Source organism: Apis mellifera, linkage group LG10 (genome assembly GCF_003254395.2).
Source record: "Apis mellifera strain DH4 linkage group LG10, Amel_HAv3.1, whole genome shotgun sequence".
Taxonomy (NCBI): domain Eukaryota; kingdom Metazoa; phylum Arthropoda; class Insecta; order Hymenoptera; family Apidae; genus Apis; species Apis mellifera.
The window spans coordinates 11,729,887-11,756,620 of record NC_037647.1 but is presented as its reverse complement, the minus strand read 5'-3'; the positions used below and the strand labels follow the sequence as shown (position 1 = coordinate 11,756,620).

General features: G+C 39.7%; 1 protein-coding gene across 13 annotated transcripts in view; it reads left to right on the top strand.

The window, feature by feature from the left end:
• Window positions 1-26,734, top strand: part of LOC408271 (rap1 GTPase-activating protein 1) — a 119,092-nt gene that overhangs the window by 67,735 nt on the left and 24,623 nt on the right. For 10 of the 13 annotated variants that reach the window (XM_026443144.1, XM_006569141.3, XM_006569140.3 and 7 more), the window contains 2 exons: window positions 10,624-10,735; window positions 10,826-10,918. In XM_026443144.1, the coding sequence (XP_026298929.1) occupies window positions 10,624-10,735; window positions 10,826-10,918 (205 nt within the window). Of the gene's footprint in view, window positions 1-10,623; window positions 10,736-10,825; window positions 10,919-16,873; window positions 17,855-18,826; window positions 19,090-26,734 lie in introns of those variants that run through there. The other 3 variants (XM_006569148.3, XM_006569149.3, XM_006569150.3) reach the window with 3 other exon arrangements.

Here is a 26,734-nt window from a genome sequence, read left to right as displayed (position 1 = left end):
GCGAGAGAGAGAAAGTAATAAGGGAGAAGGAGGAGAGTGTGGTATTTTTCTCGCTTAAATTAAAGGCAGAGGCGACATATGCGGGGTTGCGCATATATCACGTGGTCGTCAACAACAACCCCTCGAGCGCTCGAACCCCCGAAATTACGAGGGCCACTGTTTGTTATTTCTTTCTCCCTCTCGACGGCCGGCCGATGCCGTGTGGCTCCCTCTGTCCAAACATACGTGGCGCGCGCGATGCGCCTTTCGACCGCTGTTTTCGCGGCTCCGTGTTATTTAATTCTTGTTTAATCGTCTCGAGACAAACAAATCCTTTTCCTTTTTTTTTTTCTTCCCCTTTTTTTCTTTCCTCGCACACACGTCAGACTTGTCCGTATATGCGAATGATTGAATTGTTTTGCGTGGCAGTTGTTGGCGGTGAATAAATAGAGGAGAACACGGTGTTGATATCGGATATACGATGCTTAAGCGGCCCGTCGTACGGTTATTTACGCGGTAAATTGCAGGGTCGGTTCCGGAAAAAATGAGGGAGCTTGTTTTGAATCACCGCGATAATAAAAGCGAGCCCCGTGTTCGTCGAAATAATTAATCATTTTGTACGTGTAGCTATTCTCGAAACGACGAAAAGTAACTAGTTAAAAATCTTAAATAATTGCTTATTGAAATGCTTAAATAACACGATTCGTTTTGGCATTACAATTATTTCCGATTTTTATTGCGATAAATTATTCAAGTAACTTATGGAAGTGACTTTAGTCGTTAAATTTTCCCCATCACTGACCACGATGCTCGCAATCTCGACGCAACGTCTTGAAAAGAACGCGAAAGAATTTGTTTCGGGACAAGGTCCTGGTCGAAACGAAACGTTCTACTGAGCGGCGCATGCGCATTCTCCTCTCGATTTATCTACGCGCAACGACCAATAGAATTTGAACACGGTAGAAACGGTAATCGCGGATTCGCGATTCTCGCATGTATATCTAAATATTGGCGAGAAGTTGGTGTGGAGTAAGACGGTTGACACGAGTCTCTTCGAGTCCAATATATTCGCCTGTTTATTCGATTCGGTATCGGTGGTAAAACGCAAAAGGGAAGTAGCGGGAAGACTCGGCCGTGTTTTCACGAGCCTCCTCGACGTTGAAGCGCACGTGGGCGTGGAGAAAATGACGCGAAGTAACGCGGTAACGCGGTTTTCACGGAACAATCGTCCCGCGATTGCGATCGTTTCGATCTGGTAGAAACGATCGAGGCAGGGGTCGAACCGGAACCGATCTTTGAGATCGCATCGAGAGGGGGACCTCGACCTGTGGGGACAGTGTCGTTAATATCGGCAAACTTGCCTCCCATAAATCACAATGGGATAACGCCCGTTGCCATCGCCCTATCGATTCATTTATTCTCCCCATCGTGCATCGTGATGAAGTTGTCGCGCGAATCATCCTTCTGTCCGATCTCGAATCACTCGAGGGGATAAAAATCCGTTAAAGTTTTTCGGTAAGAAAAATTTTAATCGTATTCGAAAATTCGAGGAAAATAATCGTTCAAAATTGTTTTCAATAAGTTTTACACACTGGTGTTTGATTGGTGGATCGATCGAGGTTGGCGCGTTTCGCGATGAACAAATATTTGTGCGCGAAATCGAACGAGGATACGCATCGATCCTTCGACAAGCATCTCGAGCGCGGAAATTGATTTATTTCGCTGCGTGTTTTCGCGATGGAATACGCTTTGCTCGCGCTCGGTTTCGGGGATTTTTGCCGTTGGAAATTAAATTTGCCAATAGGATCGTGCGAATTTTTTCATCGAGTTTTTCACCGCGCGATGCTAGCGATTTCCGGGATGAAAGCGCAAGCAGGATATCGCAACTCGGTCCAGACTTGGCTTCGCGCCGTAAACTACGCTATAATACTTTCCTTCGTTCATTCGTAATATTTGTATTTCGTTATCGTTCGATAAATCGAAAACTATACGAGGTTTTCGGATCCTTTTATACGCGTGGAACGAGCATTCCACTCTCGATAAAGTTGAAAATTTAAACGTTCGAACCTATATTTCGCGTCTCGATATTCGAATTTAAAAAAGGAATAACTTTTTCTTCCTTTGGCTCTCGAGCTTCGTACATTGATACAAATCGTGATTGAAAGGGGAGAGAAGCGGTAGGCGTTAATTAATAAAATCTTTGTAACAGTTGAAAACTTTTCTACCTCGTCTCGAGCCTCGGCTCATTATATACACATTCTCGTTACCGTTAACAAACCCTCTCCGAATAATTTCATGTCGGTTACCCAGATACCCAGCGTGGAAAGGGTATATTCTCCCCGGTCTCTCCGCGGCTCTCACTCGAACATTGTGATCGATGTTAAATATCGACGCGTGCATGCCCCGTAATAAAGCGATCACGCGGAGGAACGCGACGCATTTATCATGGAGCAGCGAGCACGCTCCTCGATACTCTCCTCGGTATCCTCGGATACTTCAAATCGATCGATCGATCGAAGGCAACAATGTGGCGTCGCGTCACGGGTGTGCCCGTTGCGCGTGTCGAGAGGACAGAAGAGGCAGAATGAAAAATTGAAAAGGAAAGAGAAAGCGCGTTCGCGGCCGTCCACCTTTGTCGCAACAATCCATCATCCAACCAGCCTTATGTACGCGTCTCTCTACGCGTATATACCCCTTCCTATCTCTCCTCTTTTTTCTACATTCGCTTTTACGACCAATTACCACCAGTAATTTTCAACGAGTAAGTGTCACATCGTTCCACGAGTTTGTATCGAAGATTTAAATCTTGTCGCGACTCCCAATTCTCGCAGTAGTCGTAATTTACCAGTTCGCCGGCAAACTGGTCCTAAGAATTTCCACCGCGATATCATATTCTTGCGTAACGATGGTGGGGGAAGGATAACAACGGCAGTTTCGTCGAGTGAGAGAGGGGAGGGGGGCGCGACTTTACCTCGCGCGATATCGTTTTTTTTTCCAATCCAGGGTTTCGGCGGAAAGGGCGGTACCTGCGTGGCGCTGCCTTCGGTCGGCGGCGCGAGGGGGGGGGGGGGGGACTTTCCTCGAAACTGATATACTCGTCTCGCTACGGTAAATCTAAACGGGCGGCGCGATAACTTTCACGAGATAAAATTGTTGCGCGCCATCGATTTATATATCGGCTCGTTCGGTCACCTCGCGCTCTTCTACGCTTTTCTGTATTGCGCGCGCTTTTTTCGGACAAGTTGAAATTTTCAATCCACACTTTTCGATTTAATTTTTTGGAAAATCGATACCGTTTTTCAATTTATTATTTATTGGTTAAAAATTTTGACTGAAATTTTGTGTAAAAAGTATTTTAATTAGTGGAATGGAAAGATTGGGTTTAACGAATGTGATTAATTTGAGAATTGGAAATGGATGTACATTCCAAAGAAACGGATGTTAAGGGGAAGAATTATTGAAAAGGAAAAAGTTGTCCTGTAAATTATCGGATAGATGCGGGCCAGATATGGATGATCTGAGCAGTGACAATTTTTAACAAAGTGAAACGATAAAATTGAATAAAAATAAAAAAGTAAAAAGACATTTTTACGCCACATTTCGAGAGCTCGAACATTGAAAAATTGGCAACTAAAGTTGGGAATATAATTTTTTTTTATTGACAATAGATTAAAATTAATATCAATGGCTGGATTAAAGAATATCAATAAACTATGTTAAGATTAATTTTAATGTAGTTTTAAAAAAAAGTAGACAATTTAAATATTATTTAATTACATATTACGTATTAATTAACTTCAATTTATATAAAAAAAGTTAATTTATTATAATGATTTAAATTAAAATAAATATTTCGAGATTTTTATATCGATTAGTTCTCCGCGTATTTTGTTTAAAAAAAAAGGATTTAAAATTTTAACGAATTGCATCGAAACAATTATTCGAATAATTGGTTTTTTAATCCAATTTTTAGTCAGCCTCTTTCCTTCTTTTTTACGAAAATGATTATTTATTATAACGATTTAAATTAAAATAAATATTTCGAGATTTTTATATCAATTAGTTTTCCGCGTATTTTGTTTAAAAAAAAAAAATTTTAACGAATTGCATCGAAACAATTATTCAAACCGTGGTTTTTTAATCCAATTTTTAGCCAATCTTTTTCACGATTATTTATTATAACGATTTAAATTGAAATAAATATTTCGAGATTTTTATATCGATTAATTCTCCACGTATTTTGTTTAAAAAAAATTTTAAATTTAAAATTTTATAATTATATATTGCATCGAAATAATTATTTGAACTCTGATTTTTTAATTAGGCTCTTTCCTTCTTTTTCTCGATTATTTATTATAACGATTTAAATTAAAATAAATATTTCGAGATTTTTATATCGATTAATTCTCCACGTATTTTGTTTAAAAAAAAATTTTAAATTTAAAATTTTATAGTTATTTATTGCATCGAAATAATTATTTGAACTATGATTTTTTAATCCAATTTTTAATCAGCCTCTTTCCTTCTTTTTTATGAAAACGATTATTTATTATAACAATTTAAATTAAAATAAATATTTCGAGATTTTTATATCGATTAGTTCTTCGCATATTTTGTTTAAAAAAAAATTTTAAATTTAAAATTTTATACATTGCATCGAAATAATTATTAGAACCATAATTTTTTAATCCAATTTTTAGTTATTTCTTTTTTACGAAAAAAAAAAATTCAAAATTTCGAGTTAAAAAAGTGTCCGATTTGATGCATGTTGCAGCGCAGTCCCAAGAACGGTTTAGAAAATGAGGGATTTATCAGGGGGTTGAACCTGGCGTCGCGTAAATAGCTCGATGAGAGCGGGGGAGGGGGGCCCTCGTCGTCACGAGCGCTTATTAAATTAACTCGTTTAATTGGAGCCGTCCTTTTATTTCACCAGCACGTGCAGCTCCCGTAGAAACCCGATTCCTATGGGAAACCGCGTAGTTTTCTCTTCCGTGTGTCCCCTGCGGGATCTTCCCTCTTTTTTTTCGAACGCGGTCGACAGAATCGTTCTCCAAATCCTTGAGCTTCGGTCTCGAGGGGAGGGAGAAATGGAAAAATTCAAATTTCGTCGGAATATACACGTTTAAGTTATTTTGCTTAGAAAGAAGTTTAGAAAAAGTAAAAAAAGAAATATATATATAATTTATTATGGTCCCCTAGATTCTTGCGCAACTTGGTTGTTTTTTTTTAGAAAAACAAGAACTTTATCTCTACTACTAAAAAGGTTGACCTTTCTAAAGGAATACGAGAAATAACGCGGCGAAAACTTGCCTGGAATTTTTCAATAAAATTCTGTTCAAAGGACTCGTGTACCTATTTACTATAGTAACGATTAAAAAAAGATTAAAAAAGGATAATATGAAAATGGCGATTTTTTGGAAATTTCGAATTTCACGCGTGAGCGTGTACGTATCGTTAACAGAGGTGAGAATGCGCTCGGAGATAAGATTCGGTATTTAGCCGTGGTATAATTCAATTTACAAACGCGCGATAAGGTGCACGAGATACCCCACGTGACACCCAACCTTTTACCGATCTTTTACGGTGGAAAGGAATGCGAGATTAACGATAAGAAGAAGGACAATAATGACCGAGCTACTTGAAATTCCGTTTCGTTTTGAAAACGAACAAATTATTCTCTTTCTCGCCGTATCGAAAACGCATCGATTATTCGCCTTGTTACGTAGACCCTTTCAGACGCTTCACGATCGTAGATACGGCGGAAAAAGTAGTAGTAGGCATCGTCGATAAATCATTTCTGGGATGCGGTGAAAGTAGAAGGGAATATTAGTTTGGAAAGTAAACAACAGATACGAAACGTTTACGTAACCTATCTCTTTCTCTCTGTCTCACTCACTCTTTGGCGTGCTTATTAGGAAGAAATTCATCGCGGCGATCAGCCTTCGAGTCTCCACAACGCGAAGCAACTGTCAAATTGACAAAAATCATAGCTATTTAGGTCGGCGATTGTGCTTATCCGCTGCCAGCCGATACAAGCGAGCTGGAATAATAGCGGTAGTGGCGGTGCTGAACGCGAAACTCCGCAGACTCCACTATGCTGAAAACAGAAATTCCATTCGCGTGTCGCGAGCCCGAATCGTAGTAGTTTAACGCGCATGCGTGCATGTAACGTATTAAAAATTTCCCCTTACAACCTGTCCATCGATAATCTATCTATGCGTCTGTCTGTCGATACGATCGTTTCAATTCTTAATGCGTTAATTATCTGTCACGATTCATTTGCCACTCGCGATCCAAAAACACGTTCGTTCTAACTCTCTGTCCCGATTTTACGCGCACTCGATAAATCGTTCGAATAGGAAGCCGTAAAGCCGTGTTGCGTCGTCGCGGTCACCCTAACGACTGTTATTACGGCTGCCCGATAGATGTCGTTGGCGAGTCGAAAATACGTGTGGTACAAGTGGCGCGGGGATCGTAATTCCGAACTAATTGCCGACGATCCTTTTTCTGCGTCGATACACGAGGCAAGCATTACGTATAGCAGATTGCATATCGCGCGGCCCGTTACGATCGCTATAATTTCAGAAATTAAGTTATCATCAACGTCCTCGCTTTTCTTTCCTCCCTTTTTTTTTTCTTTCCTTTCTTTCTTATTATTTTTGCACGAGGAAACGATGGTGGTTTTTTTCACCGATATATACGTGTCGACGATCGGATCATGGATTTTTATGCAAATACTTTTCCCGTCGTCGACGATTGACAAGTTTTTGCGCGATTCGACGCGCGTAACGTAATCGATACATAATATCTTACGTAATACATAAATATATCACTTGGAATATTCGAACACGTTTCAGTACGTGAATAAAAAGCGAGCAGTCGTCTCGTTAACGACGGAGGATGCGGTTCTTCTTTCTTTTCTCGAAAAACCTGTTCGTAAAGCGTAATTTTACCTTCAACAATGTAAACTGGAAGATTTAGTAATAACAACCGTTCCTTTTTAAAAAAAAAACCAAATAATCGCTTTCCGTGTTTCTCGATCGTTTCTCGTTCCACTTTCCAATATATATCCACGCTTCTTCCAATCGTACATTACATATCAATTCTCATCATCACATCGTTCTCAACGATCCCTCGTAATACTAATAACAATCCGAAGAAACGGAACTTTAAAAATAAATTTCTCATTTAACGTGGAAGAAGAGAGAGAAGGAGAAGAAACGTGTCTGGGATTTTCGAGGCGATCGAATTCTCTTGGCTTTCGAACATGCGATGAAGGAAAAAAGAGGAAAGCTTCGCTCGATTGCGAATAACTACCGGCAGAGTTTTTTCTTCTCTCTCTCTCTCTCTCTCTCTCTCTCTCTCTCTCTCTCTCTCTCTCTCTCTCTCTCTCTCTCGCTCTCGCTCTCTCTCGTGCCTCGATTTCGATCCAGGTATGGATCAGGACACCCCGCGAGTCGAACAGCTACACCTTTATGGCGGTCGACGAGGCGGAATGCGCGATTATCGACAGATACGACGATAAATGCCAGAGTCGCAGAATGATTGCGAGTTCGTTTTAGAAGCTCGCCTTTGATTTGCCTTGTCGAGGCAGGCAGGCAGGCAGGCCGGCCGCTGCCTGTCCGCTTTCTCGCTCGTTTCCAATCCTTCTTTCGCAATCAACCGTTGGCTCTGGGCGCACGCGCACGCGCATGCGCAGCGTCGCTACGTCGAATCCTCTCCGACGACACTCGCTTCTTTTTCAACTTGAATCGATTTAACGCCGCCGATTTTCGATAGAGAAATAATAAAAGGGAAGGAGAAGGAAAAAAAAAAGAATGTTCGATTTGCCAAAGGGGAAGGATGATGACGAGGATGGAGATTGAATATAAATTTATATACCGTCCTAACGACTATAATATTTCATCGATTCATTGCGAGGGTGAGAGGTTAGGTTTACGAGCCTTTGTATTCTTCAACGGTCGAAAATTATAGATGCGCTACGATTTTAATTAATCGAGAGAGAGAGAGAATAAAAATACGAGGATGGAGAAATTATTGGAATCTTTATTAATATTGTTTTGTATATTATTGTAATCGAGATAAGGAGGAAATGAGGATGGAGAGAGATACAGAAATTTAATTTCTTTATCTTTCGAGATATCGTGATCGAGTAATACATCGAGCACGATTATCTTACCTATTTTTCTTCTATTCCTTCCTCTCTCTTCTTCCTCTCAAAAAATTTTAATCTCTCATGATGTAAATGTAAACCAAGCCCACTGGTTTATAATTGAATGAAGAATTTTGAATGGCAACAGAAAGTGTTAACCGGGGTCCTCTTGACTGTTCCAAATCGGTGGAGCAGATGTGCGTTCCGATTTTGAAGAGCAAAGATATTTCCGGCAGTATGCTCCAACATATTTCCTACAAAAGTTTACGAAAGTTTAATAATCGAAGTCGAAGTCTAATAATTTATTTAAACGTAATAATAATTTTAAGAAAGAATGGCAAAGAAGCGGAACAATTATAATTACGAACGAATGTTATTCCTTATCTCTTTCTTCGAACTTTTTAACTGCGCGTTTTTTCAACGGATTAATGGCTGACAGCGTGAAACAGAGAGAGAGAAAGAAAGAGAGAGAGAGAGAGAGAGAGTGCGTGAAACTGTCCTCTGGAGGCGAGGAATCGGAATTGAAATCGATCGTCGCGCCATCCCTTCGTAAGAAAAGTATTTCTGTCTCTTTACGCTCGAAAATCTTCTCTCAAATTCCTCGAATGCTTGTCTAGAACGGAGACGGGGAAAATTTAACGGTTAAAGTTACTTCCATAAGTTGCTTTAATTTATTCTTCGAAAATAATAATAATCGGAAATAATTGTAATGTGAAACTTCGAGGTCGAGTTTATAATTATAGTAGCTGGTAGTAAATAAATGTTATTCGAACGTTCTAATAAGTAATTAGAGGTAAGTTTACTCGAGATTTTTAAGCTAGTTACTATTTCAACTTGGATCAATTTTGGCCTAGAGGGAGAACGTATGTTACGAATTTTAATAACAATAATCTGGAGATAAAAGAAAAAAAAAAGAGGAAAAATTTTATTGAAAAAAAAAAATTGAAGCGTATTTCACTTCGAGTTCTTCGATAAACCCAGACGATTTCGACGATTTCTTATATTATGGATCGATCGGTCGATCGGAACAATTCTTTTAGGTTAAACCTGAGAGAGCGAGTCTGCTTTTGCTAATCGAGTTTAGCAACGTCGAGCTGATCGCGTGTACCTTTCGTATAAATATACCTTTCTTTAGCAGAATTTCAAATATAACGTGAAAATCGAATTACCGAGTCCGGATATCGAGTTTTCATTCTCGTTTTCCTTTCGAACGATGTAATTTTAAAACCGTGGTTTTCGTATCTCGAACCGTATGACGCGACCAGCGCTTGCGAACAGTAGTTCCGATTTCCTCCGCTACGAGTAAAAACGATCGACGCTCCATCTGGAAGAGAAATAGGGAATTATCGTTATTTCTCGAGGACACGCGACATTTTCGGTGGAAAAAAGGATTTAAATCGAAGCGTGCAAGACTACTTGAGAGATTTCCTTACGTTTTCTTACCTTTGTACGAAACGTACGTTCCACTTCCTCGAAGAATAAAGTTGAAAGCGAGGTCGAGGAAAGGGTTAGAATTTGAATAATGTATCGGATTGAATTCGCATTTCAATTGGTTGATTCGCGATCAGTTGTAAATAAATGTACGTACGATTGTATTCAGAATAGAAATGTAACGTAATTTTTTTTTCTTTTTTTTTTTTTTTTGCGAGAAATTTGTCGAGATTGAATTAAAGAGAAAATTGTACGTAAATTGATTCCTATATTAATTTCGTTGGATGGAGGAATATTCAATTCAAGTATACGAAAATGACTTCGCGTTACCTATTGACGTTATCGGCAGAGTTGAAAAAGTAACTAGTTAAAAATTTCGAATAAACACTACTTTAAATAATTACCTATTAAAATGCTCGAATAACGTTTATTCTTAGATCATTTTGTATCACGATTATTATTATATTTTGAACGATAAATTATCGAAGTAAAATTTATTCCGTATTCAATATTCATAGACATAATACGGAATAAAAAAAAAAGAGGATCAAAATAGGAAAAAGTGTTTACACGTATTGTTATAACTTCTTCCAAAAATTGTTTGCTCGTTTTCGAACCAACATCGCGTTATATACTTCCCCAACTGTCCGCATATGTATCCATAAATTTGAACGAAATGTTAATCCGAGATAAACGGGAAAGAAAATTAGATGGTGTGTGATGGCCGAGGGGGGCAAGTAGGCAGCCGCAGCCGCAGCAGCAGCAGCACCAGCTGCTGCCAGATGGTTGTTTCGAAGGATTCTCGTAGGAGGGGGCGTCGAATTAGGCGATCTTCACTTTTCCAGAATGTCTAGTCGATCGCGTCCGGCCCATCTGCTCCTCGACGTTTAATCTCTCCGCTCTTAGATAGATAGATAACGAATGATACATCATTTTTTACGAATTTTCGTAAATGTAATAACCAAAATACAAAAAAAAAAAAAAAAAAAAAAAGGAATCAAATTGTTGTAATATCGAATAAGAAATTTTCTCACACGGTGATGATTATCGATTTTTTTCAGGAGACAACAGCTCGAGCAATCCGTGTATTGCGAGGCTGAGTCCCGGCGCAGCGCCTCCGAGGACGAGAGGCAAGATGTTCAAGCGGGTGGCAATCAACAGGAGAAGATCAAGGTGAGAATTTTGGATTGATAAGAAAATTGATAAGATAAACTCGAATGTAACTTGTCCATTGACTTTCGATACTTTGCTGTATCGTTGCAGAGTACCACTCATGATTTATTCGAATTGCTGGAAAGAGTGCAGTGCTCGCGTCTCGACGATCAACGATGTGTTCTACCGCCGTACTTCTCCCAGGTAAAACACGCGTTAAAACAATTTTCTTTATTTCACTTCGTGTTGCAAAATTTACATTCCTAACGATTTTTAATATTCTAATAATTTAACGATCGTTTTAATAAGAATTTCTCCTTAAGAAAAATTGTGAGGAAAAATATTAGTTTGATCTTGATTGAATTAACGCTGATACCCGTATATCACCCGTATACGCTTCGTAGATCGGTATCTGTATCGCTTCTTTTAATAACAATAACTCGTCTAATCAAATTCTTGATGTTGGTGCCGAACGAAGAAATCGATTCGTATTAATTCTCGCGAAGGCGGGAATAATTTTAAAAATTGTGACGCGTCCCAATTATTATTATCGATTGATATCGATCGGTATGGTTTTTTTATTTGACGGTAGAACGAATGGAATATGTCTCGAGTTTAACGTGTGATTAGATAAACAAGTTCATTTTCGATGAATGTTAATAAACCAACGTTAATTGAAATTAATCGAGAGATATCGATCGAACGATAATATCCGTGACACGTTGCATATCTATATTTGGAAACGCGTAGCGCGTATCTCTGTCTCGATGGATATCGGCTGTCGTCGCGAATTAATTAGAAATAATTGCATTGGATCGAGTGGAATACGAAAATATCTTATATCTGTGCGATACATAACGTTTCGTATTTATAATACAATAATATATATATTTTTTTCGAATGGCAAATAAAGAAAGAAAGGAAAGAAAAAAAAAATGGTGACGAGATGTATATATATATATATATATCTGTGGTAAATAAAGAAAGAATAAAAAAAAAGGAAAGAAAAAGAAAGAAACGGTGACGAGATATATATATATATATATATATATATATATATATATATCTTTCTGTGGCAAATAAAGAAAGAATAAAAAAAAAGGAAAGAAAAAGAAAGAAACAGTGACGAGATGTATATATATATATATATATATCTCTTTCTGTGGTAAATAAAGAAAGAATAAAAAAAAAAGGAAAGAAAAAGAAAGAAACGGCAGCGAGATGTATATATATATATATATATATATATATATATATATATATATATATATGTATCTCTTTCTGTGGCACATAAAGAAAGAATAAAAAAGGAAGCAAAAAAAAGATAAGATAAACCGTGGCGAGGTGTTTGGCAGGAGGCCCGAGTAGTTAAGACTCCATTGTGGTTGAAAAATTCTATACGTATGCAGAATCGGTTCCGCGAGCTCAACTTGTCTGGCTAGTAGTATCCACGTGCAACCGGAATCTCAATCTGTCTGCTGCGAATCACTCGAAGATAAATGAACGTCATCATGGTACGGGTAGCAAAAAGCTATAGGACGAATCGTTTGGTCACGCGCTGCTTGAATTTCAATCAGGATTGTTTTCTCTCTCTCTTCCTCCTTTTCTTTTTTTCTTTTTATTCTGCCCGCCCGGGGAATATCTATAAAATTTTCAGTCTATGTAGATTTCGAAGGGAGAATTTCGCCAGTCACGTATTGGACCGGGAGGGAGGGGAAGATTCGTACGATTGAAAATGATCGTGTGGGGATCATTCGAGTGTCAATTTTCAGTGTTGCGGTTGTCTGGTAAAGTTTAACGATATAGGGATATTTCTTTGTTCGACGCCGATCGATGGTCGGAATGAATTGACGAAAGTAGGGGTTTAGTGAACTTTTCGTATAATGACGAGGAGAATCGTTTAGGATTAGGAACTGTTGACGTGAAAAAAATGAGGAGGGGATCTTTTTTCTTACGACAAAAAAGATTAAACGATTATCTTTTTTGTTTTATAAAATGGAATCGATGGTATCTGGGAAAAAATTGACAATATAAATTTATTTAATATCTATTCTTTATTTATTCTTGTATCTCAATTAAAGATTAGGGAAAAGATTTTATTTGTGGAAGATTTTAAAAAATGAAAATAGCAAGTAAATACATCCTATTTGCTTTTTTGCGATCTTTCTCCACGTGGTATCCAAATGTATATAAAACATATGTATAACACGTGTAACAATAATACCGTGAGAAACTTAGATTTACAAGTATTATCTCCAAGTTAAAAAGAAAATGTATTGGATCGACCGATATTTTACTATGAATCGATATAACAGTTTCCTTTCTTCTACGAGAAGGAACACAGTAAGTATATACGAGAGGCAAAGGTAACTTACCGACAGTCAATACGATTTAGTCGGTTAGTGAGAAATCTTCTTTACTTGCTGCCATCCATTCATTTTACCGTTCGAAATCTACTTTACTTTCCAAAGTAAAATTCATACAACATTTCATTTGAGATAAATAATTTATATTCTGTCATATCTTTTATTATTTGAAAATTCATAACCAATACTAATTAACTAATTAACTAATTAACAAACGAAGTATCTTCTACATTTATATATAATACAACTTTCATCATTTCTAAAAAAAAAAAAACAAATTAACAAAATTCTTCGAACAATTATGCGAACATACGTTAGAATAAAATTAAAATTCAATCAATTTTCCTAAAGAAATTTCCTAGAAATTTCCTCGACTTACCATAAATTCCAAATTAAACTTTTCCCGCATAAGAATCGAAATTTCTTTCGATTCATGTTGGAAGTTCATGTTCGAACTTTTTAAAATTCCACGTTCGTTCGATAAAATGGAAGGGCGGTGTAGACTGTAAATTGGCCTTATATGGTTTAGTGGAAACGGCGAGTGAAAAGTTCGAAAAATGCGGGATGTCGTTATTGGTGAAACGAGGATATGCGATCCTCAGGATGTAAGAGGGGGAGGAGCACGACGCTTCCGGCCGTGCAGGTACGCGCGGCCGGAAGTGTCGGTTGAACCGCCACGACCGCTCGTCATGGTGTAGCTTTGACCGAATAGCCGGCAAGATTTTCTTGATTTCTGCCTGCTCGCAACCCGTGAAGATCGGAGAGATTCAAGTTTGGCTACGTTCACGGCAACACAACAGGTTATTGTATCCGCTGCTTTTACGTGGGAACGACCCCGAAACTGGCGCAAAACAGCACGGCCCGAACTTGACATCGTTACGCTTTGAGCGTTTTATGAAATCGTTTTATTACGCGTCGTAATAAAATCCACTTTTTTTTTCTTTTTTCACGCATTTCGCGGTTTCTAAATTATCGCGTGTAACACGCATTAATAATAAACTAATTTCGAGTCGAAGTGCGACAGACAGAGATAGAAACAAATATTCAGGGAATTTATTCATCGAGGTCGTTCAATCTCTATCGTGTGAGTATGTATTGTCATGTTAATGAACGGCACTCGTTACCTAATTTTTAATCGTTTCTGTGTTAACGATAGAAACAACTTCCTAATTTGACATAAAGAAACGTCGTAAATTAAGTAACTCTTTATTTACACTCGTTAAATATAAATTTTATATTTATATTTTTCAATATAAAAAGAAAAATTTTTTTCCTGATCGATCGATTTTTCTTTCGTATAATAAAAATTTTGACATTCTCTAAAAAAAAAAAAAGGAAGAAAGATTTCCTTGGAAAGTTATTAAAAGAATCCTACGATTCAAAAAAGAGAAAGCGCAGAGAATCGGTTGATCGGTTGAGCATGCATCGACCGACGGATCATTCCACGCGTCGTTGACGATACAATAATTTAAACCGAAACGCAGCTGTCTGTTAGTTATCTCGAATTCGAGGCTAATTCCGTAAAAATAAAAAGGGAGAGGGTAAGAGAGAAAAAAAGGAGGGGGGGGAAGCCCGATATCGATACCTAGCTCAGTGTTTCCCAACCAAAAGAAATAATCGCAATATCTTTCATTTAATTATTCTCATTTAATACCTTAACACCTCGCCAATTACCAAAACTTGTATATTTACCATTCTTTAAAGATTAAAAAATTATTATATATATTTACATTTCATAGATTTTCGAATTTGTAAAAAATAGATGGCATTTTATTTTAATTTTCCTGTAAAAATATTTCCGAAAAGAATATCGGGATAAAATTTCAATCGAGTCGAGGATACGAGTGAATTTTTATCCTACTATATATTCATATCTTGTATCCCTTACTGGTCGTAAATCATAACGCTGATTTCCATCCGTGAAGAGAATAAACTGCATCGTGGCCCTAGGATCCACTGCTATTCCCGGAGAAAGAGAGGTCGGCTTTGATGTTTCTCTCCTTCTTCCGAAGAATAAAGAAGAGGGCAGGCATCTGCCCACGCGTCAACACGATAACTCGCAGTCGGTCCGACGCTTATTGCCCAATGTCTTTGACTCGAAGAACGGTCGTTAAGAATGAAGAAACAAGGTTGGCGTTTTCAAAGAGTCGCGCGCACGCGAGACGAAGAAACGCGAGAAAGGAACGGCGGCGAAAGAGTGGTGGGGGTAGAGGTAGAGGAGTGGGGGAAGGATGGCCGCGAAGAGGAGTGGGGGAAGGCGCGGCGGTGGGGGGAAGGAACGGCATCGCGGAGACGATCGCAGCCGAGAGAGAAGAAGCCGTTGTGTGTGTCGCTTTCGGACGCAGGAAGTTGGGTAAAATAATGAAAGAGGTGGACACAAAGGAATGGGAAGCCTTGGTACCTATCTACCTACCTATACCGGTAACGAAATAAGTCGACCACGAAATGACATCCGCTCTGCTGCCAGCCAGCCTCTGTGCCGTGGCACAGTGCGTTTCCTCCTGGCTGGAAACCTTCCTCCCCACCTGTCGTTAAATATAATTTCGCCGAAGAATTCTTCCTTCGTTCCCTTTGGCTTTCGATAAAGTTAACACTTTATCGAATTCACGTTTTTCGACAATTCTTCGAGTTGTCGGATTGAGTTAAGTCTAGATTTGTGTGAAACAAGAGGATTATGAGCGTTTAAGGGTTTTAGCATCTTGGCTCTCGGACTAATTCTCCGCCCATGCTTGCAAATTGTCTCAATTGGACGAATACGTTTCGCACGAATCAACTACGGAATTAGGATTGAATTGCGGTTTGCTACTTTAGCGAGATCGTCATCGATGCTCGAGAACTCTTATCTCCATCGTCGAGCATCGTTGTTGAGGTTTCGATTATTTTGCGGATTGCGGCTCGATTATCTCTCTCTCTCTGTTTCTGAACGGAGAAGCTTAATGTTCATAGCATCGTTGCTATCCATTAGAGAAATTGTAGTCGAGGGAAGCATTCGAAGAAATGTCAATTTGTAAAATTAGTTGTTTAATCATAAAAGTACTTTTGTACTTTCTTATCTTTTATATTGAATATATCGATAAATTTTTCTTTCTTAAACGGCAATGTTATTTTATTGGTCAAATCAAAACGTGAACACGAAACATGTTTTCTTTATTTCTAGTAGAAACATATTATTAATTATAATTTATAGAAAAGTTTTTTTTTAAAATACGCATTAAAAATTATAATATAAACTACAATATAAGCAAATAAACTACGTTACATTCAGTTTTTGTTGCAAATAAATTCGAAATTTATTCAACGTCGAAAACACGAATTACGAAACTATCTTGATTTTAAATCTCTCGAATTTATTTATATTTTAATCTTGGTTCCAATATCGAAATAGCGTGTACGAAATTTAAATCGAATAATAATTCCATACAAAAAAATCTTTGAACGATTTGAATCGAAAATAGTTTGGCGGTCACGTTTAAAAAATTGATCGAATTAAATATCCGTTAATCAACGAACTACTTGGTGATAAAAATTAACCGTGAATTATTAACTAACGGTTCCCGAAGAGAGCTAATTTGAGAACGCCTACGATCGAATCGATTGATCGTTAATCTCGAGAAAAGAAAATGATGGAAGTTTGCGTGGAACCAAGTTTACGCGTTTGATGGCGACCATGGCAACGTTTGTTCACGGCACGATAGCAGGATGGTGGGAGAGAAGCTTTAAGAACAGCAGGACGTTCGAGCCGCGAGCACGATGGGGCTTGGAGAGGAGGGAGGGGGGGGGTGAGGAGGTAACGGTGGGAAGCAGAGAGACGGCAGACGAGGCAAGCCTCGAACCGTACGGTCTCGATGCCAGTCGCGCTCCTGCACTTCTACGACACCGAACTGTTGATACGCGTTCCTTTCGTCCGTGTTCGTGTATCGCGTATACTTTCTTGTGTACACAATCCTGTCTACCGAACGCGCCCACGGTGTAAACACTTTCTATTCTGACCTCGCTCGGTTGATCGAAACGTGGGCGACGGCCAGAGAAGCTAGAATAACCAGGAAAAAGTGACACGCACCGTTAAGTGGTATCGTATATGTTTTGTCCGCGGTTCGATTGCGAGAGATCGAGCTATGAAAATGACAGTGAACTTCAGTGATCAAACGGACAGTCGTACGATCGAATTTCAAGTGATTCAAAATCGTATTTACTCGAGATATACGCGCGAATAGTGTAAACAGTTACGAGATATTATCGAGGAAATTAGAGAAACGGAAATATATCGGCGTTGTATAGTTTGGTGTAGTTGGTTATCGGTGTAGCACGACGAAAGAATATATTTCCGTATGAAGGATTCTTTTCCCGCGCGTTTTTCGATCAAGTGCACCGAATATCGCCTATGATACGCTCGTATTTTTACGCGGCGTGTGCCGACTTCCACCGAGTCGAATTTAATCGTACGCTTTATCGAGGTGTCTAACGTTTCGAGGATCAGCATAGCCATAGTAAAGGGTGCAACAGGACACTCGTCGCGTTAGGTTAGGTCGGTGCGTCAAGAATCGAACTAAGGTTCCCCTAGTGCGGAGTTGAAAGGATACGTGTTTTGTAGAGGTTTGAAACGCAATCGAGGATACAGTAGGCGGTTATGATGGGTGTATTGAGATGGAGGCACGATCTCAGATCGGATGCCGGCCAACAGCAGCAACAACGGCCTAACACCGAACGGTCTTCGACAGGACACAGCAATCATGCGCACGCGCATACGCATACACTGCCGAAACTAATATCACAGGTGAGTTTTTCCCGCGCTCTTGCAAATTCACTACGATAATCTTGGCTATTCCGTCGATTCTTTTGTTCCCTTTCTCCTAAGTAAAGAGCTTATTGTCGAATCCGGAACTATCTTACGAACCTTTTTCATTCTTTCCTTTTTATTTTACCGTACATCGAGGTTCGGTTGGATTTATTACGATTGGATTTTCTTTAGGGCAGGGAAGATTGGTTATCGTTCCGATCAAATCCGATCAGAATTTTTATCGTCGACAGATGTCGATCTATGAAAAGAAAATTTTATGAATGGAACATATGTTTCACGAGAGAAGATTATTCAAGCAAGAGCCATCATTGTGGAATGCTAGTTTATAATTTTACGTTTCGTTGTCATTTTTCAATAAAATTAAGAATTTACGAATCTCATCTTACATCGATATTGAATATATTCAATAAATAAATTCGCGGTATTAAACGAAAGCATATATTTTCTGTTTTTTGTAATTTTACGTTTGTTGTCGTTTCCGCGATAAACTTTTCGCAAGCGATGTGCGTAGTTGACGAAATTTGGAGAATTGGAAAGAGAAATATTGGAAAAGGAACCTGCGACAAAATTAAACTCGTCGAAACTTTCCTTTCGCCGTTTGGCAAAGATACAAGTGTATAATCGTTGGGTATGAACGAAATCCACGCGATCTCGAAATAGCTCGTCGCGTTTCACGAATAACGGGCGAAATTCCACGACGGTGGTGGTGGTGGTGCTTTCACGCCTATTTTGAAGCGATCGAACCGACCGACGGTTGATATTTTCCAGTGGCACAGGGGATCGAACACGCACACACAAACGGTAAACGGAATCGAAGCGGTACGCGTACGTAACAGTTGGGCGCGTTGTTCGCGCAATTCCGGATGATCCGTTGGCGATCTTAATTTCCTCCGGCCGCGCATGCCCAGTACGCTTCCGCGTATTTGGTTTTCATGCGTCGAGCGTTGGGTCATGGCGTGTCCAGGCCGGGGAGAAACGCGTGTAACACCGTTGTTACGCTTTTTTGCGCCCAACCTCGACGAGTTTCGAGGAGCTGGACAAGGAAGGAAAAGCAGCAGAAGACTTTTTTGGTTGGCAGCTTAGTCCTCTAACACCGGTGTCGGGACAAAAGAAAGGGTCCAAGAAGCGGGGGAGGAGGGATGGAAAGGAAAGAAAAGGAGCAACGGCGAGAAACGAGCGCGGTAACTGTAACCACAAAGATCGGCTTCGCGGTAATTTTCCTCTAACAACCCGTTACTCCACGCTTTAAAAAGTCTTATTTTCCCATGACCGGCTCACTCTCTGCACGCGTAACGCTACACCCACGCTACACATAGTGCTTCGCCATTATCGATGATATTATCGATATCTCGCTAAGATTATATAGAAAATATTTATTGCTTATGGTTTAATCATTTTTTCAAATTCAAATTTTTGTAAACTATCGGAGCAAATCCCATCCAAATTGGACCATATTTTATGGTATATAAAGAGCATTTAAATCGGATCTGGACGATAGCCAATCTTCTCGTTTGATAAAATTGCTCGCATTTACCCATCCCTTTCTGCTTTCTTATTTAAATATCATTTATTAAACATTTTTATCTATCTTTGGATTAAAATTTTGAACAATTTTTTTCGAAGAATCCATAATTTTTTATCGTCGTAATTTCGATCAGTGTGAACGCAGCTTAAGATGTTGATGGAAGAGGCAGCATCACGCGAAACCCTATATAAAGTTGACACAATTACTCGAAGGGCCTCGGTTGTCCATCCAGTTAAAGTCTCGCCTTTAACGACTCTCGGCCAGCACGTGCTGCCGACGACAGGCCGGTTCAATTCTTGTCGAAGAATTGTTTGTCTGATTGGCGAGAATTACACTCGTCGAAAGCGAATTAAAGTTTGTTCAAAGGTTTCGAGACAATCGTACGAATAGGAAACCTTACTCTTTTGCACGAGTCTCGTATCTTGCTTCGCGGATACGCGTTATTCGTAAAAGTGACTCGATCGGTAAAATACGCTCGATCGGTAAAAATACATACTCGCGTCGAAGATTTGAAAATATATATATATACGTAATACGGATGGTTAAAATCGGATTCGGTCTTTTCTTTCGGATCAAAATATTTCGCTAACGGCTTCAGAAATCGATTATTTAACTTTCACGAAAACGTTTCGTAGCGAAAACGACAGCTGTTGTTCGACGGAACAGCACGTGTTCATCAACAAATTGTTTCCCGTTCCGGAAGTCGGAACTCGTTTGATCGACAAGAATTTCTCATTCGCAATAAACTTTATTCACTGTATTTAATTCATCTTCGTTTAAAATTTTGAAGAATAATGTAGAATATCACTCTCTCTCATTTTATTACTAGAATTATTGTTTACGGAAAGAGGAGGGGGGGGATATTTATTAATTCGCGAATTATCGAAATATATTTCGATAAGCTAGGTTCCTTGAGGAAAACTGGAACACGACCCAAGATAAATTCTCGTATTTTGCATAATAAATGAGCAAGCTTTCAACACCATGGCGGTGAACGTAGAAGAAGTTCGTGACAAAGAACTCGTCATGCCCTCGAAATAGTCGATTCTCTCTCGGTATATGATTCATTGGCTCTGCCCACTTCTCATTAACCGTGACACCGAGATCGATAATAATTTACGTAATAGACTGGTAATTTCGCGGACAATCTTTCTTTGTCATTTCTCCCCCCCTCCGTTCATCAATAATAACCGATACACTCGAACAATCGTTCTTAACAAGAACCGAGGTTATTTTATACACAGAGAGAAAGAAATAACAGAAATATTCGTAGAGAGTTGAAAAAATTTCCAATATTTTTTTTTCCCCTCCCCCCCGTTCAAACGAATTTATCATCTCGAAACGAAGAAAAGATTAAGCGAGGCGTAAATAATCGAGAATGTCTCCGAGATGATACGTCCCCCCCCTCTCCTCTCTGTTCAAAGAGACTCCGTTTCCGTGTGATTAAACCGGTAATTGAATAGTTTGTTCGCGGGCAAAAGTCCCTAGTTCGCGCTCGATTCACTAGGAAATCCTCCATTTTCTCCGCGCTCCGCCGCCGCATTTCGCGTATCGACGCCGCGCATCTCCCCTCTCCCATTCACTTTCAAATTTCCCTTTTCAGGGGGATCGTGCTTTCATCCGCCCGTATTGCGACTCCTCAATGCCTCGAATTTCTTCGCTCTCGCATCCTCGAGTGTGTATAATGAAAGATCCAAGGAATATATATATATATACTTCTCCACTAGAAAAAATTGTCCGTTATTTTACGATTGATCCGTTTACTTCGTATCTCTTCTTCTTGTTCGACGAAACATGGAATAACGCGTGGAAAAGAGAGAAGGAATTCGTAGCGAAACAAGCGGTCGCGTATATTCCGTTTAGTAGTTGGAAAGTGGTCTCCGCCGAAACTGTTTTCTATCTCCGTCCTTTTCCCTCCCGTTTCTTTGCACGCGATAACTATTAAGACGCGAAAATATCGCGAGAGACGTTGGGCGAGTGGGGAGTGGGGAGTGGGGAGCGGTGAGTGGGAGGAGTGGGGAGAGGGGAATAGTTAGAAAAGATAAAATTCCGCGTTGTATCGGCTGCGAAGGGGGGGGAGACGTGGCCGGCGAGGAGAACGTCTGTCGGAGTCGTGAAAGCGAACCGTGTAATAGCGAGAGGAGGACTGGTTTTAAAAGGAGCTCCGCAAAAGGAGCTCGGTGTGTATGTACTCCGGTTTTACGTACACGTTTTAGATCGAATTTTATCGTCGCTGTTTCTTCCATGCAATTGTATCGAATTTTGTATCCGTTAAATTTTTTCCTTGCTTTTCTCGATATATGAGAAAAAGTAAATTTTCGACTCCGTTATTCGTGCGAATTTCCGTCGCATCGAAGTAAGAGAAAAATTTCGAACGTTGAAAAAGACATTTTTAACGACGAAAGTGAATTTCTGTTCACAAATTTCGACTCGATATAGAGATTTGGTTTGGAGAGGAAAATTTGAAAAAAATTTTTTCGAAAAAGACAAGATTAGATTTTTGTCGATGAAAATAAATTTCAAAATCTGTTGAAACATTGACTCGATATAGAGATCGTACAAATTCTGTTGTTACGAATTTATTCGAAAAAAAAAAAATTTGAAAAAGTGAGTTTTGTACGCGACGAATAAAAAAAAAAAATCGACACGGCGAGTGATGGATGGATTGAAAAAAGAGGAATTAGAAAACGGATTGTTGCACAATTGCGCATAATTTGTGATGAAACGAGAATTGGAAACGAGCATCGTGCCAATTTTCTCGGTATAAATTAATGAATATTTCGAAACCGGTGGCCTTGGCTGTATCGATGCATGTGGCCACTTATCGATTTGCCGATCACGGAATAAGCCAGTATTCCCCGTAGACTTGAACCATATTTGAAATGGATTCGAAACGAGATCGTCTCGTACGTTGAATTTAATAAGATGTTGTAAAATTAAGTAACGAGAAAGTAATTATCAAAGAAAGAAAAAAATTCAAAGGCGCGTTGGATTTATAAAAAAATAACATTTCCAGAAGCTTTTGGAAAAAGGTAAACGGAGCTCGGGGAAAGAGAATTTTTTCCGCGGCTGCGAACGCGAGTACATTGGATCGAATGCATTTTTAAAAAAAGCAGCGGTGAGCCTTTTCTATATTCTGCTTACTGTTTTGCTCCATATACGGAAAAAAAAGAAAAAAAAATGATAAAGAACGTTTTAAAAGCATTTTCGGCTTAAGAGATAACGCTTTGTACTTTTTATTTTACGAAAATATTTCTTTCGAATATCGAGTCGTATCTTCTTTCTCTCTCGTTGTTATACGCGTGTAATTATCCAATTGTTTCGAACAATCGGAAATATTTCATATTCCTATATGTAAACCGATATGAAAAGGGAATTAAAGAAGGAAAAATGCAATGGCGCGTGAAAACAGCCCGAGGCGAGCCTCTCATTAGCAATCAACGTGTGTATTAAACGGCGCATTCTTCGAAGCACAAAACACGAGGCATGGAAGAAGCGTGTTCCGAAGCCTTAAAAGCTCAGTTTCGTTTTAAAAAGGCGGTTGGCGCAAAAGGGGCCGCACAGCTGTTCCCTTCTTTTTCTTTCTTTCCCCTCCTTTTTTCCTTTTCCCTATTTCCACGTATAAGGCCCGAAGCCAAGGGTAGGCACTGTATACTCGGCGTGTATCGCGCGCACTCGACTAGCGAAAAGGCGGCGTTGCGACACGTTTGCTCGGTCGCCAATGTAGATAGCCAGGTGCAAAGGGATATCGCAGCTGCCATACCGTCTGCTTACCGAGCAACGAAAAATCGACCCATCCTAGACTCAGCCTAGCCTGTGTGCACGCGCGTACGTGTACGTGTACGACCGAGTAGAAAATCGATACACGGTGGATTACCCTCTAACCCATATGCAACCCATGTATATTCCAATAGATGCGACGACGCGTTTAGTAGCGTTTTAAATAATGGGAGGAAGAAAAAAATTTCGCGAACGAATTCGATCGAGTTTTTAATAAAAGTTTTCGTTCGTTTGATCGTATGAAAGAAAAATATCGGAACGAAAAATTCGTACATAAAGGATCGTCAACCTTGGCATAATTGAACGTTCTTTCCATTTCAGGCGAGCGTATCGAACACATTGCATCCTTGCAACGTGCCTCGTGGATCGATATTCATTTATTTCAAGTAGAAAAAAGAAACCGCTCTAATCTGATATTTTTTTTTTTAATTCTAACGAACAAATTTTTTCGGCACGTAATATTTATTTTCTTTTCTCTCTCTCTCTTCCAGCGACCCAATTACCTCCTCTCTGCCTTTATTCTCTCGACCGACGCGATAATGCATAGCATCGGTGTAATTATCGATCTTATCGGTGGAATTCAAATGAACGGCGAGAGCTTCGCGAAAGGTTATCGTCGCCCGATCGAAAGATAACACGGCCGAATTAGCTTAAAAAGCTACGCGTGTAATCTCGTATCGAGCGTTTTATAACAGTGGCACGGAAACGGCTTGATATTCCAACAGTGGCGCGCATATATATATACATACATATACGTAACATGTGGTGTGTTTACGAAGGATCGCGCGATCGCCGCCCGTGTTGCCGCTAATTTCACGTTTTCGACCTTAACCCCCTTTCCAAACGAGCGTCGTGTATACGCGCGTAATATACGCCTCTCGTGAAACTGCACACACACACACACACATACACGGTGGTTAAAAAAAAGAAATGTTGGCCCGCCAGAACATCAGATAGGATTAATTGGATTATTCGAAAGGATTGGAACGAATACACAATGGATGGAAAAGAAAAAAGCGAGAATGAAAGTTTGAATTGACGGATCCTAGCGACGGTTATACGTAATTAGATAATTCTAAATGCCACTCGCTCGATAGAGGGCTCATTAATCTCTAACGACTGACAAAGGCTGGAGCGTTAATTGGCGTTGCGCGCGTTTCATTGGCGCCCTATTATGAGCGCAACTTTTTATCATTTTTGATCCGTTCGCCTGAGAACTCGGTTGAAGTAAATCGTGCGCGCGCGCGCGCACGCGCGCGCTATTTAAAATTCGAAATTCTTTAAAAAGAATAATAAGAGATATATCGTTGGAGATTTTTTTTTCCCTCACTTTGTGTATTTTTATACACTTTCAAAAGGGGGATTAGAGTCGCCGAGGAATCGAGTTAAAAACAAGTTTAACCAAGTTTTCCCGTATTTCGAAATATTACGAAAGATTCTAATATCTTCGCGTTAACTTTATCATCCTTTGTAACTTTTTTTTATTCTTCCAGAGAAAAGTTTGATACGAAGTTTTATAAAATTTTGAAAAGATACCTTACGATGATAATTTCTGGTAGCTATTTTAGAGATTTTATTTATTTACTCGATCGAATTTATCCTTTCGAGTAATAAGTTTTCGCTCTCGAGATTCTTCGAGTTGTTGAAATATGGAAATGGCCGTTATATAACGCGAAACGCAATTTACGGAGAGCGACTGACTCAACTTCGTGAAACTTCCATTTCTTTGGTTGACAAATTTCCCCCTGAAATTCGAAACGCACTTTGTTTCATCTGTTTACCCGAAAATTATCACCAAATTTCTTTCCTACCGAATAAAAATATCAAAATTACGAAATATTTGTTTATCCTCTTTTTAAACGAAACGTCGAAAATTAAAATCTCATCGAAAAATATAAATTTCGAATTATCATCCTACCTACGAATTTTCGAATACTTAATTCTCGCGAGAATCAAATACGAAGCAAAAAGAACAACGTTTTGGCAAGAACGGGATATGGCGGTTGAAGGAAGTGGTATTTCCTCGGCCGATGAGAGCGAACAGAAGGGGCGAGGGGCAGCGCGGAAGCGGTACGTTTTGCAAATTGAAAGAACGATAAGACGAAGCCAGATACAGTTTTTCTAGATAGAAATCCAAAATTTTGATTTTTTCCGTGGTGAAATGTCGAGTCGAATGGTAGAATTGTAAAAAAAAAGGAAAAAAGAATGAGAAATTCGAAATCGAAGATCGAAGGACACGGAGAAAGAATTTCGAGTATTCGTGTGAAGGTATAGATTGGATGTTGTTAGTAGAAATGAGCGTCGTGACGACAATTTCATTCCTGGCACACCTTGTGCCTGCCCTACGTATATATATATATATATATGCGCGGACGGTGCACGCGGACGCACACTCGCACACGTACAAGCAACATGGGCGCGTCCAACTATGCGCGCCCGTACTGAATTATTCATCCCCGCGGGAGACAGCGTCTCTCTTGTTTCTTTCTCCTTTTCTGCTACGCTCTGGACGAGCGAGAACTCCCCCCACCCTCGTCCCATTCCCCCACCCTCGTCCCCTTCCCCCACCACTCGGTTTCTCTCTTTCCTTTTCTTCTTACTTTTTTCCCTCCTTCTCCCTATCTTTTCTTCTCGCCTACAATCTAGCCAAGAGGAAATCCGGCCCCTTGGCTCGCGAAATATTCTCGAAAACATTTTTGATTTTTCCCGCGAGCCACTCTCCCGGGATTTCTCCGCGAAGAAATTTCTATTCGTCGTCGAGTCCTTTCTTTTTTCGCTTTCTTTCTTTCTCTCGAAGAAATTCTCCTCGAAGGGGGAGAAACGCTTTCCTTGCACGCTTTCGCGCGAGAATAACCGATTTCGGGAAGCTGCGTATCTCGAATTTCTTCCGCGGATATAATATTCTTGGACGAAGAAAGAAAGGAAAAAATCCAGCTTTTTGGATTACGATATTCGATATTAAAAAATCCGTATCCGTTGTTTAATTGCGCAACGAAGAGAAAGAGACGAAGGTTAATTAATTAATTATCGGGGGGGGAAGGAAGCTACGAGATTAATTAGCGATCGATGATGCAGCATACGTGTTGGTTACACTGGAATTAATTATCGAGCGTGCGCTCGATCATCGATATAGTATAAACGTGCGCTACTTTTTCCCCTCCTTATCTTTCTCTTTTTCTTCTTTCTCCCCCCCCCTCTCCTCCCTTTATACGATCGTGCACTCACAACTGTTTAAAATCCCAACGCGGCGATGACGAATCTCACGCGAGTTGCCAACGCGACATAATTGCTTCGTTTCCCCCTTGTTACATCATCGCTTACGTCGTTCGAACGCCTCCGTTCTTCTTCGCTGCGTTCCTTGTGTCAGGCAGAGCGTCTCTCGTTGTATTGTCGCAAGTAGGAGGAGTTGGAAAGGTAGGAGAGGGGGGGAGGGAAGAGACGGTGTTACGAACGTGACGTTGGGAGTTAAAGGGTTGAGACGAGTTTTCCGCCCTTCATCGCGAACAATCTATCGCGATTTGCGTATAAATAACGTTTTCGAAACTACCATT